Below are 13,516 nucleotides of genomic sequence, written 5' to 3' on the forward strand. Positions count from 1 at the left end.
CGCTGGATCTGGAAGGCAGGGTATCGGCGGTGGAGGACACGTGGAGCACGGCTGGGCCCAGACTGCGAGACTTGGAGCTTAAACTACAACAACAAAACGATAAACTCGAGGACCTGGAAAATCGTGCCCGTCGTTCAAATTTGAGGCTAGTGGGTTTCCCAGAGTCTGTTGCGGAGAGAAACCTGGGGCCACTTCTAGAGGGCTGGCTAAAGCAAGAATTTGCTCTCTCTGACAGCAACGGAGCTTTATGTTTGGAACGTGCACACAGGATTGGCAGGCAGCACGTGGAGCAGCCTAAACCACGCGTAGTCATCATAAAAATTCATAATTACCTACACAAGGAGGAGATCCTGCGTGGCTTTAAAGAAAAAAGAGACTCTTTGAAATATGATGGGCATAGAGTGCTGATTTTCCCGGATTACTCTGCGGGCGTCCAGGAGAAGAGGAAACGATTTCATCCCCTGTGCACTAAGCTGGTGGAGAAAAAGATCCGTTTTACACTAATCTACCCGGCAGTGCTAAAGATACATAGAGATGGCAGATGGAGGGTGTTTGACTCGATCAAGACGGCCTCAGAGTTTGTTAATCAGATGACAGAGGACAAAGCAGACCCATCATGAATGAGTAAGAAGTGGAGCAGATATTGAGATAGTGGGTGCAGGTCGTTGATGGCGTATCAATCTGGTGCACAGGACTTAAGATGCATGCAGTGATGTATGACAGGTCAAGGTTTATAAGTTTGTATATTAAGTAATGTTATAATTGGGATGGTTGTGATCCAGAAGGGAGGGAGCGGGGGCTCTCTGCATTAAGGTGATTTCTAAGATGGGCATAGGCTCACCATTGGTTTATAAATTGCAGAAGGGGGGAAGGAAGGGGGGGAGGGGGGAGGCTAGAGGAAATTGCGTAAAACAAAGGGTCTGGGTCTTGGGCAGGGAGGGGGGAAGGGAGGACTGGGCGGGTGGGCATTATAAGAGCAAGTGTCTTAAAACTAGACGGAGAGGCCAATTCTGTTTGTGGGATCAAGTAAAAGGGTATCTGGAGGACGGGGGGAGGGCTGGGCCCCTAGTCTCCATACATATAAGTAAGATCTTTGGTTTATGGAGCATAAGACCAAGTAGTCTTGTAAGGTAGTTTCCTGGAATGTGGGGGGGATCTCCTCTCCGATAAAGAGAACAAAAATTTTGACCCATTTGAACAGGCTCAAAGCTGATGTGGCCTGTCTCCAAGAGACAAGACTGTCAGAGGCAGAGCATAAGAAGTTAAAGAGAATGTGGGTAGGAGGGGTAGAATGGGCCTCCTCGGGAGAACGCAAAGGAGGGGTGACGATCCTATTTAGACGCTCTTTAGTATACTCAGCTGAAAAAATTCTTCAGGATGACAAAGGAAGATATCTCCTGCTAAAGATATGTCTCCAGGGAAGGGAGGTTTATCTATTGTCTGTATATGGCCCTACCCCTCAGGTCCCGGGTTTTTTCTCTCATCTTTTAAAGGAACTGCTTCCATATCAAGGCAAACATCTAATACTAGCTGGTGACATGAATGCCTTGATGGACCCTGAAGTGGACTGCACGGGTAGTAGGAACACGGGGACAAGGAGAAAGGGCGGTGAAGAGGTGTTATCGACATTTGCCACATCTCTGGGATTAATGGACTCATGGCGATTGTTACACCCTGAAGATAGGGATTTCACACACAGATCCAGGGCGCATGGGTCTTGGGCGAGACTCGATCACGTGTTTGTCTCTCCCTCGCTCTTCCCTGGGGTAACAGAGGCAAAAATAGAACAAGTGGTGGTCTCAGATCACGCGCCGATCTGGGTGGAACTAGAGGCCCCAGAGGGTAGTCCCACAGTGAGACAATGGAGATTTCCCAATTATTTAGTGAAAGACCCTGAATTTATTAAATTTCTGAAAGAGAGGTGGGAGGATTTCTTGCACAATAATGGGCAACATAAGACAAACCCAAAGCTGTTTTGGTGTACTGCCAAGGCCGTCTTGAGAGGAGATATTATACAATATACAGTCACAAGGCGCAAAAAATTGGCGGCTAATATTTTAAATCTGTCTGGTCATCTACGGCGGGCCAGGCGCGCAATGCTGACGTCTCCAACACAAAACACAAAGGATAACTACCTATCTATACAAGCATCACTTAACTCCTTGCTACACGAACAAACAAAAAGACAGCTAGTTTTCCAGAATTATAGGTTTCATAGATATGGGCACCGTCAAGGTGGCCTCTTGGCAAAAATGGTTAAAGTCGGGGGGGGGGGGGGGGTAATAGGACTATAGCTGCCTTGAAAGGGGATAATGGTCAGGTCACAAACCAAACACAGGAGATTCTGAAAATATTTCAAGAGCACTTTCAACAATTGTATGCTAGTGGGAGTTCCCTTGACAGAGAGGAAGTTACTGCACTTTTGGACAGGGCAGGGTTGGAGAAGTTTTCTAACGAGGTGCAGGATTTTCTGGACGCCCCCCTACACCCTAGGGAATTACAGAAGGCAATAAAGGGACTAAAATTGAATTCTGCGCCGGGGATGGATGGATATTCTGGGGAATTTTACAAAGCAATGCAACTTCCCATCATGGGATCACTCCTAGAGTACTATAATGCAGTGTTGGACACAGGGGAGTTCCCACAACACGAGAACACGGCTTTAATAGTAATGCTCCTTAAGCCGGGGAAACTGGCGGAGGATCCCGAATCATATAGGCCTATTTCCCTCATTAACGTGGATATTAAACTGCTGTCTAAGGTGATGGCAAATAGACTGATTAGGCATATTCCAGAGGTAGTGGGCCAGGCGCAGGTGGGGTTCATACCGAAGAGACACTCGGTGTTACATGTGCGCAGAATACTCTTGGCCATGGCGCAGTGTGCAGCCAAGGGAGATCCCATGATACTAGCCAGTTTGGATGCTTCTAAGGCGTTTGACCGCGTGTCATGGGAGTTCCTTTTTCATGTGTTGGAATGGATGAAGGTGCCGAGAGGGTTTAGAAGATTCATACAAGTTTTATATACTGATGTGGGAGCAAGGATCGCTGTTAATAGGGGCAGATCTGAACGGTTCCCTATCTATAGAGGGACACGGCAGGGGTGCCCCCTGTCACCTCTGCTGTTTGACCTCTCCCTAGAGCCTTTACTCAGACTTTTGAATGGCTCCAACGAGATAAAAGGGGTGAACCTTGGATCTGAAATTGTTAAAACATTGGCCTATGCCGATGATATTGTGATTGCTCTGACAGATCCGCAACCCTCTTTGGAGAAGGCCCTATCTGTAATTAAGGAATACGGGAGACTCTCTGGCTTCTCATTAAACATTCAAAAATCCTGCGCCATGGCTTTAGATCAGACAATACAACATAAATGGAGGGGGGACTTTCCTTTGAGATGGGAGGGACAATTGAAATACTTGGGGGTCCTGATTCCTAGAGACCTAAGAGTGTTATACTCATGTAATGTCAAACCCTTGGTGCAACTGACAAAACAGAAACTGTCACTCTGGCAGGCGCTGCCCTTGTCTCTCTGGGGGAGGATAGGGTCAATATGTTGCTAGCCCCTAAATGGTTATACTTATTCCAACAATTGCCGATATTCCTCCAAGGCAAGGAGGAGAAGGGCCTAAACAAGCTGTTACAACAGTTTCTCTGGCAGGGGAAAAGACCTCGCCTTCCGATGTCGACACTGGTCACACCACGGGAGAGCGGCGGGATGGGACTAACTAGTATAAAGCTCCTCTCCGTGGCCTGTGGGATGAGACATATAAACGATTGGTTTAGAGGCACATCTGAGTTTTCCCTGACCCCTGTAGAGGTATCGTGGTTCCCGGGGTGGCATTTTAGTTGCCTTCTGCATGGGGGACGGGGGATGCCACGGGGGGCGCTCCGGCTTCATCCCATGTTATCGGCCCTCCGGGCTACCTGGAGATGGATATGCAGGAGACACCAGTTCACGGCACGGGTGACTCCCCTCCTGCCCATCTGCGATAACCCGGATTTTCCACCAGGTCAGGGCGGAAGTATTTTTACGAGGTGGGCGGGAAAGGGGGTAATTTACTTGTCTCAGGTGCTCACGGGGGAGGGGAGGGTGAGGTCTTTCACAGAGCTAACAGAATTAATAGGAACGGGCGCGGGTCATCAGTTTGCACATCTTCAACTACAGCATTATGTTGCCTCCCTCTGCTGGACAGACCTCACGGAAGATGTGCAGGAGGTTTTGGCGGAAATGTACACCTTGGGAGCACAATTGTCGGTGCCACTTAAATTTCATCTTCAACAGTTGAGGGACACAGCTACAGAGATAGACTATGCGCGCTTGGCCCGTGGGTGGACAGAAGACCTGGAATGTGAAGTGACAGTAGAGGCATGTCAATCCCTAATAAAACAATTGTATAAAATGAGTCTTTCGATCCCACAACGGGAACGACTGTACAAAATTTTACTTAGAATGTATATAGCCCCGAGGAGGGCTGCTAAGTTCGTCGCCCGGTGTGACGGTACATGCCCGAAGTGTGGTATAGCTAATGCGAATTTGGGCCATATGTTCTGGCACTGTCAGTGGGTGCAGCGGTTTTGGGAGGGGATGTTACAAGCGGTGGAGGGCCAATGGGGTTGTACTCTGTTGAGGGATCCCCTTATCATATTTCATAAATACAGCTACTCCTCTTCGCCGCCAGCAGGTTTCAAGGGGTACATAAAGATGGCCGTTTATTTTGGGCTGGCCACCATTCTAAAATTTTGGATTTCGGAGAGGGAACCCTCCCTAACTTATTGGAGATCCCAAATGATCACACAAATGAGACTGGACCGATGTCAGGTCAAAACGTGGGACAGTGAACCTGGGGAACAGTTTTGGAAGCAGTGGGAACCTTTGTGGTTAACTCTTCCCCCGGGAGGACGAAGCTTTATACTGAATTTCTGATAGAGGAGATGACTGAACTAGGTGTTGCATAAAATGTGTCCTCTTCAATTAGGGATATATTATTGGGGTTTGGTTGTTAAATCACTTGCTTAAATTGGGGCGTTAGCAATAGAAAGGGGGAGGGGGGGGAGGGGGGGGAGGGCTAGGGATCATATAATGACTGTTATGCTATAGATGAAGAGCTTCTTAGTTGTATAATGTGGCTTGCAGGCCTTATTTTGCAAAAGGAATGGATAAGCACAAATAATGGCAAAGTCCACTACGGAAATAGGCATTACCGTTGGGGTAGGGTAGTGAAGTTGGGAGGGGGGGGGGAAATTAAATGCTGGGAGCTAGAATCGTATGCAGAAGTTTCTATGTATATGAATATTACCATTTTTTTTAAGTACTGTTAAAGTGTTTTATTGCTACCAATAAAGATGATTTAAACATAAAGACCAATTTGGTCCACCAGTCTGCCCAGTTGAGATTTGCCTATGAGAATTCAGAGGTACAACTACCCGACGCTCGCCGTCCCTCTCCGCATCTCTTTTGCTTGACCTCTCAAGTTGTTAGCTGCCACTGCCCTCTGTTTAGAACCGGAACAACACATGGTGACATGTTTACTGTGGTCAGTTACAGGGCCAACAGGAACAGTTGATGTCTTTAGCAAGTGCCCTTGCAAATGTACAGATAACATAAGGAGGAATTTTTACAGCCAAGAGAAATTGTACTAATTCAGGCATTCATGGTATGTTGCGTGGACAGTCTTCATGTATTTATTTGGATTTTGCTCACACTTTTTTTTTTCAGTAGTAGCTCAAGATGAGTTACATTCAGGTACACTGGGTATTTCCCTGTCCCCAGAGAGCTCACAATCTAATTTTGTTCCTGAGGCAATGGAGGTTTAAGGGGTTCTTTTACTAAGACGCGTAAGAATCTACACGCGCCCAAAGTGTGACAAAATAGAGTTGCTGCCCAGCTACCACGTGGCTCTTGCAGTAGTTTCATTTTTGGCGCGCATCCGATACGTCCGAAAAATATTTTTTTTATTTTCGGCCGCGCGCCAAGTGGCATTTGACATGAGTAGGTCATTACCGCTAGGTCAATGGCTGGTGGTAAGGTCTCGGACCCAAAATGGACGGGCGGCAATTTTCATTTTACCGCATGTCCATTTTCAGCAACAATAATAATAAAAAGGCCTTTTTTACAGGTGCATCGAAAAATGGATCGCCGTGCGCCCAAAACCTGCGCCTACACTACCGCAAGCCATTTTTCAGCGTGCCTTTGTAAAAGGACCCCTTAGTGTGCCCTAAATATTAGCGCGTGCTAAAATTGCTAGCGCGCCTTAGTAAAAGAGGCTCTAAGTGGTTTGCCCAACATCACAAGGAGCAGCAGTGGGATTTGAACTGGCCACCTCTGGATGACAAAACCAGTGCTCTAACCACTAGGCCACTCCTCCACTAGTAGCAACATTCCATGTAGAATCTCCATGTAGAATAGTAGCAACATTCCATGTAGACTCTTCAATATTTATTTATTTAGATTTTGCTCACACCTTTTTCAGTAGTAGCTCAAGGTGAGTTACATTCAGGTACTCTGGATATTTCTCTGTCCCAGGAGGGCTCACAATCTAAGTTTGTACCTGAGGCAATGGAGGGTTAAGTGACTTGGCCAAGATCACAAGGAGTAGCAGTGGGATTTGAACCAGCTACCTCTGGATTGCAAAACCAGTGCTCTAACCATTAGGCCACTGCACTATTTTCGTTCACTTGCACCATACACTCATACAAAGAAAGCTTTGTTTTTTGAACAACACCGATAGCATCTGAAGAGGAGATTAGGGAAAATATTTCATAAGTCTCAGAAGAACACTCAGTTCCCCTTATCTCTCCTGCTTTTCCGCCTCACTGAGGGTAGCTCTGCCAAAAGCCACCTTCAAATGTAACCATTGTTTAATTTGATTCAAACAATGTGTGGTCTTATTACTGGGTGATTTAGAGAGACATAAGTGATCACAATTGCTTGCTGTGCATAGCTTTGGCATTGCTTTTGGAATACGTTTCTTGTGCCAAAAAAAAAAAAATCTTACATTTTCTGCGTGTCTTCAAAGTAAAAAACGCTAAGGCAACATAGCCCTTCCAGGTAGGAGGTCAAGTGCCCCTTATGTACAGATTGCATGGAGTTATGCGGAAGTCTGATTGTGAAAACGATCTACTGGGTGGGTGTTTGTAAAGGTTTTGTAATCCGCTTAGAACTAGCTTGGTCCACAGAATATAAATGTTTGAAATAAATTACTTTAACGTGCCCTGGAGATTTTTGTAATATAGATGTTCACTTTGACAAAATGTATTTTACTGGTGTTTTATCAGCATTCCCTTCTCCTGCATCTTTTTTTGTCCAGTCTGCCTGATTGGTTTATGAGCCTTGACTAGACAGGGAGGTGGATGCTTTGGTCTTGTTGGTTTCCTTGCAATTTCTGAACATTTTGGGAACGTGAATTCTCAATACCAAGCTGCCGTGTCAAAGGTTTCTCCATCTAGTTGTGCCTGTAGCAGTCTTGTTAACTTGCATCCATTGCGATAATTCACTCTTGGGGTTAAGAACTTTTCTGAATATCAGCAGACCATTCTGTGGAAGTTCGGTGGTGGAAAAATGGTGTGGAGCTAAGATGGAGCAATTCATAGGCAGAAATGGGCAAAGTCTGTTCATAAGAAACTTAAGTATAGCCTAACGGGTTACTTTAAGCTCATGCCAGCTATTTTAGAATTGACGTAAGTATTATCCAAAGCTCCTTTTATTTATTTATTTATTTGTTGCATTTGTACCCCACATTTTCCCACCTATATGCAGACTCAATGTGGCTTACATAGTACCGTCAAAGGCGTTTGCCCAGTCGGTGGATAACAAATACAAAGTTGTATAGTGATCGTATGAGGTATAAGTGGAGGGTCGGAATGGATGAAGATTGCTTGTTGTCCTGTTCAATCATAGTCATGCTATGTTGCTGGGTGAAGAGGTTTACATGGGGTCGTTGGGGTAGGCCTTTTTGAAGAGGTTGGTTTTTAGTGATTTCCTGAAGTTCAAGTGGTCGTGGATTGCTTTCATAGCTTTTGGGATCCCATTCCATAGTTATGCGCTTATGTAGGAGAAGCCGGCTGCGTAAGTTGTTTTGTATTTCAGTCCTTTGCAATTTGGGTAGTGTAGGTTTAGGAAGGATCTTGATGATCTGACTTTGTTTGTTATTGGTAAGTCTATGAGGTCTGTCATGTATTCTGTGACTACGCCGTATATGATTTTGTGGACTTAGGTGCAGATTTTGAAGATGATCCGTTCTTTGATTAGGAGCCAATTCAACTTTTCTCGGAGGGGTTTGGCACTTTCGAAGCGTGTTTTGCTGAATATCAGCCTGGCTGCTGCTGTATTTTGGGCGGTCTGGAGTTTTTTATGAGTTGTTCTTTGTAGCCCGCTTAGATTCCGTTGCAATAATCTGCATGGCTTAGGACCATTGATTGTATTAGGTATCGAAAAAGTTGCTCTTGGGAAGAAAGGTTTTAATCGTTTGAGCTTCCACATTGAATAGAACATTTTCTTTGTTACAGAGTTTACTTGGCTCTCGAGGGTAAGGTTGCGATCGAGTGTGATGTCGAGTATTTTCAAACTGACCGAGGTAGGGAGGGTATGACATGGAGTATTTATGGTTGTGGGTTTGTATTTGTTACATGGAGAGGAGAGGATGAGGCAATGTGTTTTTTCGGTGTTCAATTTCAGTTGGAATGAGTTTGCCCAGGTGTCCATGATGTTCAGACTATCGTTGATTTTGTTGGTTATTTCTGTGAGATCATGTCTGAAGGGGATGTATATTGTAACATCATCTGCGTAAATGAATGGGTTAAGGCCTCGGTTGGATAAGGACTATGCCAGTGGAATCATCATCATGTTGAAGAGTATTGGTGATAATGGTGATGAAGAATCTTAAGACGTATTAGAAAATTTTTTGAATTCAATGAATTTAGACTACTTGTTCAATCTTTATTGTTATCTAAATTGGATTATTGTAATCTTTTATATTTGGGGGCATCTAAACAAACTCTACAAAAGTTACAATCGATCCAAAATATGGTGGTGTGATTGATGGTTTTTTTTTTCTTTACAGAAACATGATTGAATCACTAAGGGGCCCTTTTGCTAAGTTGTGGTAAAAAGTGGCCTGTGCTAATTTTGACGCATGAAATTGGTGTGCGCTGGGCCATTTTTTTACCGTGGTGGGTAAAAAGGCCTTTTTTTAATGGGGCAGTAAATGGCCGTGCGCTAATATTAAAAGTAGCGTGCAGCTATTTACTGCCCGAGCCCTTACCACCGCCCATTTACCTGCGGTAATCAGTCAGTGCGCGGCAATGTGGCCACGCTGCCGATTACCACCGGGAACACCCCCTGTGGTAGAAAATAGAAAATTATTTTCTACTGTGGGAAACAGCACACGCCAACTTCTGAATTACTGCCGGGTTTCTGCTTTACCCTAACGGTAGTGTTGATTTGGCGCTCGCTAACTGCGTGTTAGCTCTACCTCGGCTTAGTAAAAGGGTCCCTAAATGCTATGAAAAACTTCACTGGTGACCCATTGAGGCCAGAATTATGTATACATTTTCCTGCGTGGTGTTCAGGGTCTTAAATGGTGACTGTCCAGAGTATCTATTGCCTCACTTAGAATTTACTATTCCCAATAGGAGTAGAAGATTGAATTATAATTCACAGTTTTCTTCTCTGTCACCTAAGGGTATAAAAAGAATCAATCTATTTGAAAATTGATGGTGTCTCAAGCACCAAAGATATGGGAAAAGTTAATGCCATGTTCTGACAATGACTAACTATCCTCTATGTAGGAAAAATCTTAAAACTCTTCTTTTTAAAAGATTTGTTTAACTGTAGCTGTTTTATGAAACTAGCTGATAACTCTGTAATTCCTGAGGGTTTGTCTTGGCTTCTTTAGTTTGTAAACCACTTAGAACTAGGTCCTCTCAAGGATCATCACTATCTGTACCCTCATCAAAAGAAATTGTACGATGTGATATCATCCATGTCCAGCATTTCTTCTCGCTCCCTTCCCTCTCCTCCATCCATGTCCAGCAACTCTCCTCTCCTCTCCCCTGCCCTCCCTCCATCCATCCATATCCAGCGATTCTCTTCTCTCCCCTGCCCCCCCTCCAGCCATCCATACCCAGAGATTCTCTTCTCTCCCCTGCCCCCCCTCTAGCCATCCATACCCAGAGATTCTCTTCTCTCCCCTGCCCCACCTCCAGCCATCCATACCCAGCGATTCTCTTCTCTCCCCTGCCCCCCCTCCAGCCATCCATACCCAGAGATTCTCTTCTCTCCCCTGCCCCACCTCCAGCCATCCATACCCAGCGATTCTCTTCTCTCCCCTGCCCCCCCTCCAGCCATCCATACCCAGCGATTCTCTTCTCTCCCCCGCCTCCCCTCCAACCATCCATGTCCAGCGATTCTCCTTTGCCCCCATCCTCCCCTTTCATTCATATCCACCTACCCGCCCTCTTCTCCCCCCAACATCCCCCTTTTTCTTCCTGCCACAGTTGGTTTAAATCTTTGTTATTACCTCCGTCGAAGTGGCCGCATCATTGAAAGCCCTGCCCGTCTCTAGCCTTCCCTTCGTGAGTTCATTCCCTCAGTCCCGCCTTCTGACATCATTTCCTCTTTCCACCCCGCCCCCTACATCATCGACCCCGCTCCCGATGTCATTAACTCTGCCTCCCACGGGTCGAAAAGGGGTCAAAAACCCACAACCGGACGAAGAATAAAAACCGCCCAACAAAAATCAAAGCCACCCAAAAAACCGCAACCCGCAGCGGGTCGCGGAAAACCGCCCATCTGGCAACTTTGGCCGGAAGCCCTCCCTCTGTTGCTTCCACTTCCTCTGATAGAACTTCCTGTTTCCTTTCGGCGGGATGCTACAGAGGGAGGACTCCCATCTCGAGAGAAGCAGCATTTGTCTAGTGCTGTAGACAGTAAAGGCAAGCAGGGAGAGTTGGGGAGAGTCAGGTTGCCTGAGTGCAGGGGGAGAGGAGAGGCAGAGAAATGAGAGACTGTGGGGTGGGTGGTGGGGGTGAAGGAGAGTGCAAGATGCCAGAGTGCAGGCAAAGGGGAGGGGAGATGCGACAAGGCCAGGCAAAGATGCCAGGATATGAAATAAAGGATGGGATAAACAAAACAAGGGAGATGGGGCCTATGGAGGGGAGGAAATGGGAGACTGAAGGGAAGGGAGAAGGGAAGAGATGGTGCCCGGGGGGGGGGGGAGGGGGGGGAAATAGCCATAGAGGGGAGGAGAGAGGACAGGGGAAGGGAAGAGAGAGGACAGGGGAAGGGAAGAGGAACATTAGCACATGGCCATTAATGGGGGGGGGGGGGGGGGGGGAAGAAAATCAAGGTTGTTATGGCCATGGTAAAAATGGTCTTAGCGTGCTGGAAAGACCCGTGTAAGGGCACGCTAAAGTCTATTTTTACTGCAGCTTAGTAAAAGGACCTCTAAGAAAATGCTAAAAACCAGAAGACTACTCCGCTCCATGTAAGAGCACCACTAACACTTCTTTCATGTCCTCCCGATTTTTACTCATCTTCAAAGTCTTTACCACTGCTTTTGACTCCTAACCACTACTCACTTGCCCTGTCCTTTTACCTCGCCTATTTATTCCCCTACCCTTAATTGTTCTGTCTGTTTACCTGTCTTATCTAGATTGTAAGCTCTTTGAGCAGGGACTGTCTTTTTGTGTATGGTGTACAGCACTGCGTATGCCTTGTAGCGCTATAGAAGTGATAAGCAGTGGTAGTAATGTAGAAGCCTGCCCTTGCAGATCAGCAACGTGGCCGCGCAGGCTTCTGTTTCTGTGAGTCTGACGTCCTGCACGTACGTGCAGGACGTCAGACTCACAGAAACCGAAGCCTGCGCAGCCGCGTTGCTGATCTGCAAGGGCAGGCTTCTACATGTAATGTTGGTAGTGGAGGAGTAGCCTAGTGGTTAGTGCAGTGGAACATGGAATGTTGTTACTATTTGAGATTCTGGAATGTTGCTATTACTTGAGATTCTACATGGAATGTTGCTACTATTAGAGATTCTGTTGCTACTATTTGAGATTCTACATGGAATGTTGCTATTCCACTAGCAAACAAAAAAGAAGCAAAAAACTGGGCCTTCAGGATTGAGAAAAAATGCAGTCCTTTAATATCATAAATACCCGACACGGGCCGTGTTTCGGCGTACAAACGCCTGCATCAGGGGTCAATAAACTCCTATCGGTCAGCTTGCAAACTGAAGCACAAAAGGTAAGTAAACCGATCGGGGTAAGAATCTGCAGCCAGCGACCAGGGACTCACTGGGACGACTGGGGACTCAGCTGAAGGGCAAGAAGCTCTCTGGACTCCAAGGTTTGGAAGCAGGCTTCAATGAAACAGAGCTCTCAGGAGAATAATCCCTGATTGAGGTCAGGCCTGCATGAAGCTCTGCTAGTTTCATCTGCTGTTTCATTGTCAGGTTGTGCCCTGAAGCATTGCAGCAGATTTCTCCTGAGAGCTCTGCATTTTTTCTCAATCCTGAAGGCCCAGTTTTTTGCTTCTTTTTTGTTTGCTTTGTTGTACTTGTATGCTGTTTTCCCTCTCTTTTGTGACTGTGCTATTCCACTAGCAACATTCCATATTTAGATTGTGAGCTCTTTGAGCAGGGACTGTCTTTTTTGTGTATGGTGTACAGCGCGCTGCGTATGCCTTGTAGCGCTATAGAAATGATAAATAGTAGTAGTAAGAGAAGAGAAGAGAAAAGAAAGAAGATTGTGCCTATACAGGGAGAGGAGAGGAAAGGAAAAATGAGATGGTGCCCATAGCGGGGAGGGGAGAAGAGAGGAGAAGAGATGGTTCCCCTGGAGGGGGAGGGGAAGGACCAACAAAGTGGTTACAGCTTTGCATATTTTCTTTATTTGTTGCATTTGTATCCCACATTTTCCCACCTATTTGCAGGCTCAATGTGGCTAACAATTTTCCGTCATGACTTATGCCATTTCAGAGTACAGATACAATTGGTAATATATATAGAAACATGGATGATATAATGAACAATCAGGTAAAAAAGGGGAGAACATGCAATTGGTATCACTAGAAGACTAATAAACGGTGAAAACGAGGTTAAACAATGTTCATAAACTTGCAGTTTCTGCCTTTCTTTTTACTTAATTTTTCAATGTTTTTGTTTTGGTCACACAGATACACCGTTTGCATCGTTTTCGTTTGCTGATGATGATTCTGGAACGGCAACGCTCAGAAACCGACCTAGGGTCCGACCCTTCCTACCGTTCTCCTCTAGTGTAAGTAGAAACCCTCTGCTCTCCTGGCCGCTAGTTCCTGGACAACCCATTATCTTCAGAGAGAAAGTGGATAATTACCCCACTACAGGAACACGTCAAGACTGGGACCTAAACCTACCTGGATTTGGAAGCGGGCGTCTTCCCTAAACCAGTTTGAATAGTAGGGTTTTAGAGCAAAGAGTTTACATCCTAATGCTTGAATAAAATTCTCTGATCTGCTACAGAGGGTTAGAAATAGTAATATT

The 13,516-nt window shown here is 45.8% G+C and overlaps 1 protein-coding gene across 1 annotated transcript in view; it reads left to right on the forward strand.

Moving 5' to 3' along the window:
- The window catches only part of LOC115481560 (uncharacterized protein C6orf132 homolog), a 69,081-nt gene that overhangs the window by 37,672 nt on the left and 17,893 nt on the right, over nucleotides 1-13,516 (forward strand). The window contains exon 2 of the mRNA XM_030220796.1: nucleotides 13,171-13,271. Within this exon, the coding sequence (XP_030076656.1) occupies nucleotides 13,171-13,271 (101 nt within the window). The remainder of the gene's footprint in view (nucleotides 1-13,170; nucleotides 13,272-13,516) is intronic.

The sequence above is a fragment of the Microcaecilia unicolor genome, chromosome 12, assembly GCF_901765095.1.
Source record: "Microcaecilia unicolor chromosome 12, aMicUni1.1, whole genome shotgun sequence".
Taxonomy (NCBI): domain Eukaryota; kingdom Metazoa; phylum Chordata; class Amphibia; order Gymnophiona; family Siphonopidae; genus Microcaecilia; species Microcaecilia unicolor.